Source organism: Penaeus monodon, chromosome 38 (assembly GCF_015228065.2).
Source record: "Penaeus monodon isolate SGIC_2016 chromosome 38, NSTDA_Pmon_1, whole genome shotgun sequence".
Taxonomy (NCBI): Eukaryota; Metazoa; Arthropoda; class Malacostraca; order Decapoda; family Penaeidae; genus Penaeus; species Penaeus monodon.
The window spans coordinates 22319929-22334928 of record NC_051423.1 but is presented as its reverse complement, the minus strand read 5'-3'; the positions used below and the strand labels follow the sequence as shown (position 1 = coordinate 22334928).

The 15000-nt window shown below is 36.5% G+C and overlaps 1 protein-coding gene across 2 annotated transcripts in view; it reads left to right on the top strand.

Moving 5' to 3' along the window:
- Positions 1-14080, top strand: part of LOC119596506 (GPI-anchored hemophore cfmA-like) — a 19718-nt gene extending 5638 nt beyond the window's left edge. Inside the window, exons 2-8 of one of the 2 annotated variants that reach the window (XM_037945783.1) lie at positions 5675-5804; positions 6327-6393; positions 7369-7496; positions 9346-9568; positions 10165-10242; positions 10279-10654; positions 12796-14080. In XM_037945783.1, coding sequence (XP_037801711.1) covers positions 5675-5804; positions 6327-6393; positions 7369-7496; positions 9346-9568; positions 10165-10242; positions 10279-10654; positions 12796-12926 — 1133 coding nt within the window. In that variant the 3' untranslated portion in view covers positions 12927-14080. Of the gene's footprint in view, positions 1-5674; positions 5805-6326; positions 6394-7368; positions 7497-9345; positions 9569-10164; positions 10655-12795 lie in introns of both variants that reach the window. The other variant, XM_037945782.1, reaches the window with a different exon arrangement.
- The last annotated feature ends 920 nt before the right edge of the window (positions 14081-15000 follow it).

Genomic DNA, 15000 nt, shown 5'->3' with positions numbered 1-15000 from the left:
ATGGTGGTGGTTTGAGCATTTAGCAATGAGGTGAACCTTAGCTAGAGGTTCCCAGACAGACAAGATTCTGATTTGGGGCTGTAGGGCCCATTCAGGATCCAACTTGGCAGGGCGTTGAAAACATAGTTTACTTTTGTAGATATCCATACTCGGGCTTCAGACCAAGAAGTATTAAACGAATGGTCTGGCAACAGAACATGAACCGATCACAGAGCATTGGAGTGGCTGAATAGAGAAGGACAGCTGCGTGTCTCAAGGCCTTGATACTACAGTTGCTCTATGAAGCGAAACTGGACACTATTAGTCTTGAGCTTCGCCATGATGCCTTGAAAAGTCTCTTGTGGATCATGGGTACAGTTGGCTGACAGTGCAACCGCCGGCTACACGTGAGACTGGCGGGACGTTACTTGCAATCGTATCGCCAACTCAAGTATGGACCTAGTCGTTTCCTGTCCTTGCAGCAACTGGGTGGAGGAGGCTGTGGGACGCTGGGGTCATGCTGGGGCTCGACGAGACCTGTCCGAGGAATAGAGATGGCGTGACCGCCTGAAGATCGCCATGAGGACCATCGTGGGGAAGCGAGGGGATGCGGCCGCGCCCGTCGCATAGCCTCGATAAGATGATGGTGATAATATATGTATAAATATATATAATTATTATATAATATATAATATTATATATATTATATATGTGTATATAATGTATAAATATTGTTATATTTATGTATGATAATTTATATAGTATAATTATATGAATATACATAATCATGTATATATATGTATATATATTATATATTATATGTATATATAATGTATATATATGTAATATATGTATATATGTATATATATATGTATATATATGTATATATATATGTATATATATAGTATATATATATGTTTATATATATGTATATATATATATATATATATGTATATATTATGTATATATATATATAGTGTATATATATATGTATATATACATTATATAAGTATATATATAGCTCAATATATATATATATATATATATATATATATTGTCATATACATCATATATATATGTATATATATATATATATAATATATATATATATATATATATATATATATGCACAATATGATATTGGGATATATATATATGTATGTATATTAAAATATGTATGTATATTATATTATTTATAATATGATGTTTTATTATATATATATGTTATCTAGTATATATGTATGTATTATTAATTATGTATGTATATTATATATATATGTTATATGTATATATATGTATACATTTATATGATATATATGTATATATATGTATATATATATATATATTATGTATATATATGTATATATTATATATATATGTATATATTATATATATGTATATATTATATAGTATATATATATATGTATCATATATGTATATATATATTATATATATATATATATTTATATATATATGTATATTATATATATATATATATATATATATATATATATATGTATGGTTTTATATGTATGTATATATTACATATGTATATATATATAATATAATGTATATATGTAATTATTATATGTATATATATTTATATATATGTATAGGTATGTATGTCTATGTATATATATATATAATGTATATGTATATATGTATATGTATATATATAATGTTATATGTATATATGTATAATGTATAATTATAAGTATATGTTATATATATATATATAATGTATATGTTAATATGGATATGTATATATATATATATGTATATGTATATATGTATAGAAATATATAATTTTTATGTTATATATACAATAAATGTATATATATGTATATATATTGGTATATATTATATATATATATGATATATATGTATAAATGTATATATATATATATATATATATATAATGTATATAATATGTATGATATAGAATATATATGTATGTATATATGGTTATATATATATGTATATAATATGCAAAAATATTTTATAAAAGTATATATATAGTATAAAATATGTATTTATGTATATATATATGTATATATATATGTAATAATATATTATGGATATATGTTATAATGTGTATATATATGTGTATATATATTATAAATATATTTATAATAAAAATAATATATATATATTTTTTATATATATATATATATATATATATATATATATATATATATATATATATATATATATAATGTATATGTATAGCGGGATCGCTGGGACTTTAGTAACTACCGTGGCATTACACTGCTCAGCATACGAGGCAAAATTTTCGCCCACATTCTTCTGAAACGGATCCGCGGCCATCCACTAAGGCACCGGAGACCGGAGCAGTGTGGATTCACTCCTGGCAAGTCCACAATAGACCGAATGCTAGCGCTTCGAGTAATTGTGGAACGCTGTAGTGAGTTTGATCGTGGGTTGCTTGCAGCCTACATCGACCTCAAGAAGGCGTTTGACTCGGTTCATTGTGAATCGGTATGGGAGATCCCGAGGCTCGGGAATTCCGACGCAGATTATTGGCCTAATAGCAAGCCTATATACCGCTACTGAAAGCGCTGTAAAGTGTGGTGGGGGGTCTGTCAAACTTCTTCCCTGTTAATTCAGGGTTGAGGCAAGGCTGTATGGGCTGGATAATGGGCAGAGCTACTAGCCAAAGTCAGTGTGGAGCAACACTGGGCAATATCAAGGTCTCAGACCTTGACTTTGCTGATGATGTTGCTATCCTATCTGAGTCCCTGGAGTCACTGGTGGTGGCTCTTGATGCATTTAGCAATGAGGTGAAGCCCTTAGGCCTAGAGGTCTCCCAGACCAAGACCAAGATTCTGGATTTTGGGGGCCTGTTAGGGGAACCCATTCAGTCGATCCATACTTATGGCAAGGGCGTTGAAATCACATAGTTTTACATATCTTGGTAGCATAGTCCATATCTCTGGGCTGTCAGACCAAGAAGTTATTAAACGAATTGGTCTGGCAACAGAAGCCATGAACTCGATCAACAAGAGCATTTGGAGATGGCTGTAATTATGCAGAAGGACCAAGCTGCGTGTCTTCAAGGCCTTGATACTACCAGTTTTGCTCTATGGAAGCGAAACCTGGACACTATCTAGTGCCTTGGAGCTTCGCCATGATGCCTTTTGTAACAAGTCTCTTTGTCGGATCATGGGGTACAGTTGGCCTGACCACGTGTCCAACCGCCGGCTACACCGTGAGACTGGCATGGGACCTGTTACTTGCATAATCCGGTATCGCCAACTCAAGCTATATGGGCACCTAGTTCGTTTCCCTGTCTCATTGCGAGACAACCCTGGGTGGAGGAGGCCTGTGGGACGTCCTAGGAGGTCATGGCTTGGGCTGCTCGACGAGACCTGTCGCGAGGAATTAGAGATGGGCCGTGGACCTGCCTGAAGACTCGCCATGAGGGACCATCGTGGCTGGAAGCGAAGGGTGGATGCGGCCATGCGCCCCCGTCGGCATTAGCCCCTCGATAATGATGATGGTGATATATATTATGTATATATATATATATATATATATATATATATATATATATATATGTATCTATAATGTGTATATATATATATATATAATATATATATATATATATATATATAATATATATATATATATATATATATATATTATATGATATATATATATTATATAATATATATATATATATATATATATATATATATATATATATATTGTGTGTGTGTGTGTGTGTGTGTGTGTGTGTGTGTGTGTGTGTGTGTGTGTGTGTGTATTATATATGTGTATATACATTATATATGTATATATGAAAAAAAAAAAAATATATATATATATTTGATAAATTATATATATGTGTATATATTATATATGTGTGTATATATATTATATATGTGTATATGTATATTATATATATATATATATATATATTATAATATATATGTATGATATATAATAAAATAGAAATTTGCATATATTATATGTATGTAATCTAAATGTATATATAATATATAAATATATAATATAGATGTGTATATATATTATATATGTACATAAAAGTATCTATATATATACACATACATGATATATATGTATATATATTGTATAATATATAATATATATATGTATATATATATATATATATACATATATGTATGTATATATATATACAGATATATGTATATATATATACATATATATGTATATTTATATACATATATATATGTATATATATACATATATATGTATATATATATAGATGTATATATATATATATATATATATATATATATATATATATATATATATATATATATATATTCTCAGACCAATTGTCCGACAAGGCGATTGTTAAATGTTTTGTTTATTTAAACTTTCATGTACATCAAACACCTCAATATGCTTGTGTTTAATGCACCCTTACCTCATGGTTGCAGTGCATTAATGTGAGCTTATAGATGCTTGTGTTTTTAAAGCAAAGTTTCATTTAACAAAACACTTAATAAACGCATTTTTGGCCAATGGGTCTGGTGCGCATACCTTCATATATACGAACACACGCACGAGTATATGTGTAAACTGGCATGGCTTTATATATGTGTATGTTATGTATTTATATGCGTATGTATGCCCGTGACTTTGATTTAATAAAAAGGGGCATATCATTGATCTGAACATTCCTCCAAAAGGCAAATCAATCCCGTAAATAACTATTAGATTTGTTAAAATCACGTGTGAAACATTTACTTTTACCAGTTTCACATACATATACTATGTCCATCTATTTATGTCTACTTTATTTATTCACCTGTACACTTACCCGACCACCCACTAGCAACCCACCCACCCACCCAACGCTTAACCCACCCGCCCATCCCTTAACCCACCCACCCAACGCTTAACCCACCCGCCCATCCCTTAACCCACCCATCCAACGCATAACCCACCCACCCATCCCTTAACCCACCCACCCAACGCATAACCCACCCACCCATCCCTTAACCCACCCACCCAACGCTTAACCCACCCGCCCATCCCTTAACCCACCCACCCAACGCATATCCCTCCCACCCATCCTTTAACCCACCCACCGAACGCTTAACCCACCCACCCAACGTGTAACCCACCCACCCAACGCTTAACCACCCACCCAACGCTTAACCCACCCACCCAACGCTTAACCCACCCGCCCATCCCTTAACCACCCACCCAACGCTTAACCCACCCACCCCTTAACCACCCACCCAACGCTTAACCCACCCACCCAACGCGTAACCCACCCACCCATCCCTTAACCACCCACCCAACGCTTAACGCACCCACCCAACGCTTAACCCACCCGCCCATCCCATAACCCACCCACCCAACGCGTAACCCACCCACCCATCCCTTAACCACCCACCCAACGCTTAACCCACCCACCCAACGCTTAACCCACCCACCCATCCCTTAACCCACCCACCCAACGCTTAACCCACCCGCCCATCCCTTAACCCACCCACCCAAGCTTAACCCACCCGCCCATCCCTTAACCCACCCACCCAACGCGTAACCCACCCACCCATCCCTTAACCCACCCAACCCCTTTACCTACCAAACACAACCTACACATTATTACATCTGCGTCTCTGTACGAAGATCAAGCTTGCCTATTTAACACCCGCCCTTCGCCCATTTCTTCCAGCCTCGAGAGCAAGGGAAACAGACGAAGATCTCCACGTTATAGATGTATTCGACATGGCCAAGGAGATGCAGCGCCTCGATTACTCTCGCCATGACCCCCACGGGATTTTTGGCGCCAATGGCAGTGATAGGTATATTTCCTCCCTCCCCCCCTCTCTCCCGTATTTTTTCTGTTTTTTTTTTTCATTTCTTTTCTTCGTTTTTTATTTTTTCTGTATGTTTTGGTTTGTTCGTTTTCTTCTCTTCCCCGTTTATATATATATATATATATATATATATATATATATATATATATATATATATATTATATATATATATATATATATATATATGTATATATATATATATATATATATATATATATATGTATATATATATATATATATATATATATATATATATATATAATATATATATATATATATATTATATATATATATATATATATATTATATATATATATATATATATATATATATTAGTTTTTTCTAGTCCATTTTTTTCTGTTATTCTTTTCATCTCATCTTCGTTAATTTTCCTCGTTTTTTTTTCTCTCTTCGTCAACATTTTTTTCTTCTTTTCTTCTTTAAAGACTTTTATTTTCAGAATATCGTATAAATATCAAAATGAAATGAACAGATCTCATATTTTAGGTTAAATGACCCGTCACACACACACGCTGCTGGACAGAAAAAAATGCACCAAAAATTGTCCCCAGACGTAAGAATTATTATTATTATTGTTGTTGTTGTTGTTAGTTGTTGTTTATTGCTATTGTTGTTATCAATATTATTGTTATAGTTTGCAATTTTATTATTGTTGTTATTAATATTATAATTGTTATTATTATTATTGTTGTCATTATTTTTATTATTATTGTTATTGTTATTATTATTATGATTATTATGATTATTATTTTTAATATTATTATTGTTAATATTATTTTTGTTAATAATATTATTATTGCTAATGTTATAGTTATTATTATTATTATTATTATTGTTATTGTGATTGTTATTATTGTTATTATTAGTAGTAGTAGTAGTAGCAGTAGTAGTAGTAGTTATTATTATTGTTGTTGTTATTAATTTTCATTATTTTCACTATTGTTATGATTATTACTGTTATTGTTATTATCATTTATTACTATTATTAGTAGTATTGTTATTATTATCATGACTGCTATTGTTATTGTCATTATTGTTGTTATTAATATCATTATTATTATTATTATTACCATTATTATGATTATCATCTTCATTATCACTATTATTATTTAGAAGGAGTTTTGTTTAAAATCTCTAGAAACGATATATATTTGATAATGTGTGATAAACATTTTGTCTCACGCGGCAGTTTTAAATTTGTGAATTTGTATTCTCTCTCTCTCTCTCTCTCTCTCTCTTCCCCCCTCCCTCTTCTTTCTTCCTAATTCACCCCCCCCCCTTCCTTATCCACTCCCTCCCATTCTAACCACCTCACTTTCCCTTCCCCCTCCCCATCTTTACTCTATCCTGTTCCCCTCCCCTCCCTCCTTTCTACTCCCCTCTCCTTCCCTACTCCCACCTCCCTCCCTTCTTCTTTCCCACTCCCTTCCCTTTCCCATCCTCACTCCCCTCCCTTCCCTTCCTTTTCCCCACTCCCCATCCCCTCCCTTCCCTTCCCCTTTGCCTCCCCCCCCCCCCCCGGTCGCAGGAAATCGCCCTTGGATTGCATAACTCTGACTACAATGAGGAGGACGCGCATGACAGGCAGAGACTCCACCGAACAGTACCCCTGCTCGTCAAGATCAACAGGATACTACGGGATAACGCCTCCAGCAGGTGCGACTGCGAGCGGGTCGAACCGAAGCCGTTACGAACGCCGATTCGAGCTTCGTTCGATTCGTTTAGTGTGTGTGTGTGTGTGTATTGGGGGGGGGGTAGGAGTAGATGTTTGGGGGGGGGGGTTCTTGGTGGTTTGCTTTGGTGTTTTGTAGTGGGTCATACTAGTGTTTTGTAGTGTTTCTAATTGGCGTTTCTTTGTGGTTCGATTTGGCGTTTCAGAGTAGTGCTTTCGATTTAGTAATATGTAGTGGTTCAGTTGGGTGTTTTGCAGTGGTTCAATTTGCCTTGTAATGTTTTTTTATGCTTCATAGTGGTTCATTTTAGTGCTTCATAGTGGTTCACGTTGGTGCTTCATAGTGGTTTATTTTGATGCTCCATAGTGGTTCACATTGATGCTTCATCGTGATTTATTTTGGTGCTTCACAGTGGTTTATTTTGGTGCTTTATAGTGGTTAATTTAAATGCTTTATAATGATTCATATTGGTGCTTCATAATGGTCCATTTTGGTTCTTCCTAGTGATTCATTTTGTTGTTTCGTAATGTTTTTTTTTTTTTTTTTTTTCATAGTGATCTGATTTACTTTTTAGTGGTTGCATGACTTGCTGTCTACGTTTGCTATGATTATATTGGTTAGTGTGACGTCTTGTCTAAGTTCAATAATGTTACATTAATGTTAGCGTGAGGTCCTGCAGGGTGACATTTTATTAATTGTTATTTGTACTGTTGTTTAGGTTTCATTGTATTATTCAGTGGTCCAATGTGGTTTTAATGCATGTATGAGATGTTGCCTTGGTATGGTTCTTTATCTCCACCCAAGGAAGTGGTTGTGTGATTACCTGTGTGTGTTGGTATACCGTGTTATAAGCAGACTCCATGAATTGTGAATATTTTGTGGGTGGATTGTCCATGAAATTTGGATTCATCATCAGGCTTTGGGAGTACAAGAGACTATATTTTCTTTTTAAAAAATACTGTGGTAAACTTGCGCATTCTGGAAGTGTTTTATCGGATCTAGGTAGAGGTTTGCCCTGACCACCTTTTTTGTGTTTGTTCATAATCTGATTTTTAATGTAGTTGCTTGTTGCGTTTATTGTTTTGGTTTTCGTTTATCATAGTCTTGTATTTTTTTTTTCTTTTCTTTATCTGAATCACAATGTCTTACCTCTGGTTCAGATTACATTACGCTCATAACGTCTTCATAAACCGGCTACGTTTTCCATATATCAATTCTCCTTGCTCAGCTTCAAAATATGATATTTCTTGTTCTCAGTCGTGGTCTCACAATTAACATTTTTTACCATAATTACTCTTATAATTACCATTTTATACCATAATTACCCTAATTATCATTTTGTTCAGTATCTTATTCCGTACCATAAGCACTGTCTTGTTTTTCTTTTCTTTTTCCCCGTATATTTTTTCACTATCTTCTGTCTGGTTCCGCATTTCATTCTCGACATTGCTTGTTTACTGATCCTAATCATCATCTCATTCCTTTTGCCGTATCAAAATCATAATTTTCCTTGTTCCGTATCAAAGCCTTACTCCTTATTATTACTCCTTATTATTGCTCATTATTCTGTACCAAAAACCACCAATTTACCCCCCATTCTTCCATACCAAAAGCTTCAATTTTGCCCCCATTATTCCATACCAAAAGCTTCAATTTTGCCCCCATTAGTCCATTCCAAAAAACTTCAGTTTTACCCCCATTATATAAGAATACACCATTTTACCCCCATTACTGCATAACAAAAAAAAATTACCCCATTATTCCATACCCAAACCACCATTTTTTCTTCATTATTCCATAACAAAAGCACTGTCTTGCTCCCTTCCGCACAGTCAAAACAGAGTGCAGATACAGAGCAGAACTGCCGGTGGAACAGCCAGTGGAACAACCGGAAGAACAGCCAATGGAACAGCCAATGGAACAGCCAGTGGAACAGCCAATGGAACAGCCAGTGGAACAGCCAATGGAACAGCCAATGGAACAGCCAGTGGAACAGCCACTTCCCAGAATTTCCCGGCGTTCAGGAGAAGCGGTTTATTCCTTTTCGATACTACCGTGAGACCTGAATTTTGGCAGGGGATTGTGCCCAGCTGATTACTGTTGTTATTTTGATTAGTGGTGATGAGATCATTATTATTAATATTATTATTATTATTATTAATATTATTATTATTATTATTATTATTACTACTATTATTATGATGATGATGATTATTATTATTATTATCATGATTATTATTATTATTGTTTTTGTTGTTGCTGCTGTTGTTGTTATTATGAGGAGAAATATGGTTGTTGCTATTATTATTATTATTATTATTATTATTATTATTATTATTATTATTATTATTTTCTTTTGTTTTTTGCTGGTAGTACTCTTATGATTGTTATTGTTATTATTTTTATTATCCCCATCATCCCTACTACCATCACCACCACCATCATCCCCGCCACCACCACCATCATCCCCGCCACCACCACCATTATCCCCACCACCACCACCATCCCCACCACCATCACCATCCCCACCACCATCACCATCCCCACCACCACCTCCACCACCTCCACCACCACCTCCACCACCTCCACCATCACCACCAATAACACATTCACTCATTCAGTGCTTTCTTGTGCTTCACTTGACCCCACAGGAGGCTCCTTGGTTCGCCTTCGAGCGGCCGACGGACACGACGGAGGATTATCAATTCCAGGCAAGAGCGGTCACGCCCACAGACACGCCCACAGACACGCCCACGGATCCTCCAACAGACACGCCCACAGATCCTCCAACAGACACGCCCACAGATCCTTCAACAGACACGCCCACAGACACCACTGCCGCGACGACCACAGAGACGGCAACCACCACCATCACCGACACGCTTTTGATCACCGACACGACTACGGAAACTGCCACGGAAACTACCACCACCACCGAGGTCACCACCTCCACCCGGACCATTTCCGTCACCACGACCTACACGGAGGTCGAAACCCTGACCAGCACGGTCGTAGAAACCATCACGACCTCGGTAACTGCGAGCACCACCACGACCTTGGAGGCCGCCGCCGCCGCCACGCGCATGCCCTCCGCAGACCAAAATAAAGGACCCGAGATCACGCCCGTTCAGCCGGTTTCTCGTGAGTAGGTTCTTTCCTTTTCCCCTTTCCCTTTGGCAGAAGAAGGAGAATGAAAAGAGAAAAAACAACTAAATAATCTAGATTCATTGATTATTATTATTGTTTTTGTTAGTAAATCTAGTTTGTTGTTAGTGCCTTTTTACACCGTAGTCTGCACATGGAAGTTGGTGTGTAGATTTTTTTTAACCACTGTAGTATCATGGTAGTACTTTTTAATACCTCTAGTTTGTGTAAAGCGCTTTGACTACCATAGTATCAACACGGTAGGGTCTTTTGCCATCTTTTTCCCTTTTAGGTTAGGGCCGTAGCCAGGAAAACTTATCTCGGAACCCAGGTGCATTGTCCGACGAAAATCTCCCGCGTGTCTGCTGCACGGGGACTGATGTTGATCGTTGAGGCGAAGAACTGTCACAGTAAAAACGGAATAAAATTGACTCAGACGGAGTAAAGGCTAAAAAAAGGTAAAGGGTTGAACCAGACGTAGGAACCAAAACAAACTAGGTCCATTTCGGTATTTGACTACGGTTAAAGCGTCGGATTCAATACGATTCTCCTCGGGCAGCGACCTTTGCGAAGTTATCTGCTCCATTCAAGAAGTTATGGCGTATGAACACATAGCGACCTATCTAACCAGTCAATCGTTTTGTAGTATAAAGTTTATCGATCATTTTATTCTTATTGATCGTAGTATATAATACATATATATATTATGGTATATATTATATTATATTTACATATATAGTATAATATATATATATATATAGAGAGATATAGATATATATATAATGATATATAATATATATAATATAATGTATTATATATATATATATATATATATATATATGTTAATAATATAAATTATAAAATTATATAAATATATATATATATATATATAATATATATGTAATATATATATATTTATATATATAATGATATATATATATATAAATATATATATATATATATATATATATATATAAATATATATATATATATATATATATATATATATATATATATATATATATATATAATATAATATATATATATATATATATAATATATATATATATATATATATAATGTTTTTTTTTTCTTTCTTTTTAGGGGGAAGACGAGAAGGACTTGCACTGAAATGGCTTAAAATTTCCTTGGTCGATCCCGGCCTCGTAGTACAGTGGAATTTACTGTAGTAGCAAGCGATATACTTTGTTCATTAACCGACGTAAACATTAGGAGCGTGACCGGGTACGAGCAAAGGGGGGGGGGGGCGAGGCGAGCATAATAAAAAAGAAAGAAAGAAAGAAAGAAACTGCTCAAAATAGCAAAGTACGCAAAAAAAAGCTAAGTGCAAAGACTAACGAAAGAATCGAAAAAAAAAAATGTAAAGAGTAGACATTCCTACGACAGTCATGAATTCTAATATATCCATCCACACGAGTCGATGGAGTTTAATGACGCGCATTTAAATATGTACAGAGGTAGAAACACAAGTGAAAATAAAAGTAAAGTGAGAAAATGCCAAGGTTACTGTAAATACGAGGGAATACGAGGGTTAATAAATTCTTAATATTTCATGTACACAAAATCCATTTTTTGTGTATAATAACTAAGGGAAATTAGACCCTTGACTATAAAAAAATTCTCCTAAAAAGAAGATACGGATTTAAATGATTCAAAAGGAAATAAGTCACACACATTTCGAAAAATCGGTTAAGTAAGAAACGGATTTAAAATATTCAGCCTAAAGTAAAATCTAGACGTAAAATAAAACAGGGACTCAAAAACATCTGTACCAAAATGAGATACGGACTTAAAAACATTCAGGCTAAAGTAAGATACGGACCTAAAAACATCCGAGCCAAAATAAGATACGGGCCGAAAAACATCCGAGCCAAAATAAGATACGGACCTAAAAACATTCAGCCTAAATTAAATCTAGACGTAAAAAACACTTGGGGACTTATAATCATCCGAGCCAGAGTAAGATACGGACCTAAAAACATTCAGCCAAAAGTAAAATCGAGACGTAAAAAAACACCAAAACCGAAAAGGACCGAAAATCATCCGAACTTAGAATAAGATACGGACCTAAAAAATATTCAAACTAAATTCCTTTTTTTCCTCCTCCTCCACCGCAGCTTCCGGGTGGCTCTACGGCTCTCTGGCCTTCGCCGGGCTGGGCTTGATGCTCATGGTGGCCGGGGGCGTCTGGCTCATCATCACCTTCGTCAGGAAAGCGTCCATGAACGCCAGAAGAGGCATCGTCTAACCTGAGAGACTGCAGAGGTCGCCAAGGGTCATGTTGCCATGGTTACCAAGAATGGAGCTTACCGAGGGCTACCGAGGGTTGCCGGAGATCAGTCGAGAGAGTCACGCACTTTGCAGAGGCCGGTGAGAATTGGCCAGGTCACCAGAGACTGAACTGCCGAGGTCAACAAGGGCATGGATACCTAAGTCACCAAGTCAGGCTGTCGGGATCAGCAAGTCAGGTTGTCGGGGTCACCGAGTCAGGCTGTCGGGGTCAGCAAGTCAGGCTGTCGGGTCCAGCAAGTCAGGCTGTCGGGGACACCGAGTCAGGTTGTCGGGGTCACCGAGTCAGGCTGTCGGGGTCAGCAAGTCAGGCTGTCGGGTCTAGCAAATCAGGCTGTCGGGGGTCATCGAGTCAGGCTGTCGGGTCCAGCAAGTCAGGCTGTCGGGAGTCACCGAAGACTAAGCTTTCGAGAGGGATAAGATCTCGGAAAAAGGTCGGAAAGTCACTTTTGCAGAATAAATAGCCAAATATATTTATATATTTATCTCGTTCAACTAGCAATAATGCCTCTTGATATTTTAATTACTATTCAACCCCTGAGTTTTGAATCTGCGACTTGCAAATTATTACGTCATCGTTTTTGCTTTCGTCAATGATTACAGATTAAGAGTCCAGTATTCTGAAGGGCCAGATAACAAGAGAGCCTCTTGTTTTCGAAACCGAGTGCATTCGAAGCTCAGAGGAGGAAATCGTGTTTTCGAAACCGAGTGCATTCGAGGCTCAAATGAGGAAATCGTGTTTTCGAAACCGAGTGCATTCGAGGCTCAGATGAGGAAATCGTGTTTTCGAAACCGAGTGCATTCGAGGCTCAGATGAGAAAATCGTGTTTTCGAAACCGACTGCAGTCATTTTACTGGATACGAAATTCTCCGATTGGCGTTTTGCTCTCATGTATATTTTTGAAAGATGTATTGTAAATAATAGCTTGGACTATTCCACAGAATGTTGAATGTATATGGATGTCTATATATTTAAATTCTGTATCTGTTACATTTTAAAGTATTAGGTTTATCAATTACACTAAAATCAAATTCATGATCTTTGTCAATCGTTTCAGTGTAATGTGTATTGTTTCTGTGTTTTGAAGTTTTATTAAATTATTGCAAAAAGTGTGTTACTTTTTATTTATTAAAAATAATAACCTTGCATTATATGTTCATTTCTATATTCATGCAATAAGATACACACGACCTGCTTCCATGCCTCGTTGACTGTGATGTAGTATCAGTACAGCGTTGCACTATTCCTCCCAGAGACCTACCAAAAGTCCTACACCAACATTGCCAAGATTAGCTTCCGTAGATATGACCTTCCCCATGAAGTTTATACTGGCGGAGAGCCCTGTTCGATTCGTCCATATCGTTTCCTCTTCCTTCACTGTCAGAATGTTGGCGGCTTTGACCACCCTGCCCAGCACTTTCGCTCCACGGCCCGCTTCTCTCTGTGCCCAACCTGGTCATGAGCGTTCAAACTGCTCTGCGCAATCATGCGCGTGTACCAGTTGCGGTGGCTCCCATAATATTGTATTCTATAGGAACTGCCCTGTGTACAAGTTCGAGTCTGAGGTGGCATCTCTCAGGTTCACACTGTGAGAGGCCAGACAGGTAGCACCCCAACGAGGTTTTTCTCCTGTTCCCTATTCCAGCGCCGTCCTTCGCTCCGCTCCTCTCCCTTCTTTCCAACATGTATCCGCATCTCTCCCAGTATCTCTCCCCCTACCCCTTGCCATCCTACCTTCAGTCCCTCTCTCACCCATTCAGACTTTTGCCATTCTATATCCAGATACTCCAGTCTAGCACTTCCTCGGTGCCTGGTCCTCATTCTCTCTCCACTTGTCGCACCAGGCAATCTCCCACCCCATCTCCTGTCATATTTTATCCTGTCTTCATGTATATAGGCTAAATAAACGTTGTTAATCAATCAACCAATCCCCTACTTCTTTCTCTGCTCCTTTCTCTCCTCCTCCCTCCATCCTCTTTACTTCCATTCCCTCTACATTCAAAGTGACTGCCGACATCTATCCTCATCCTCC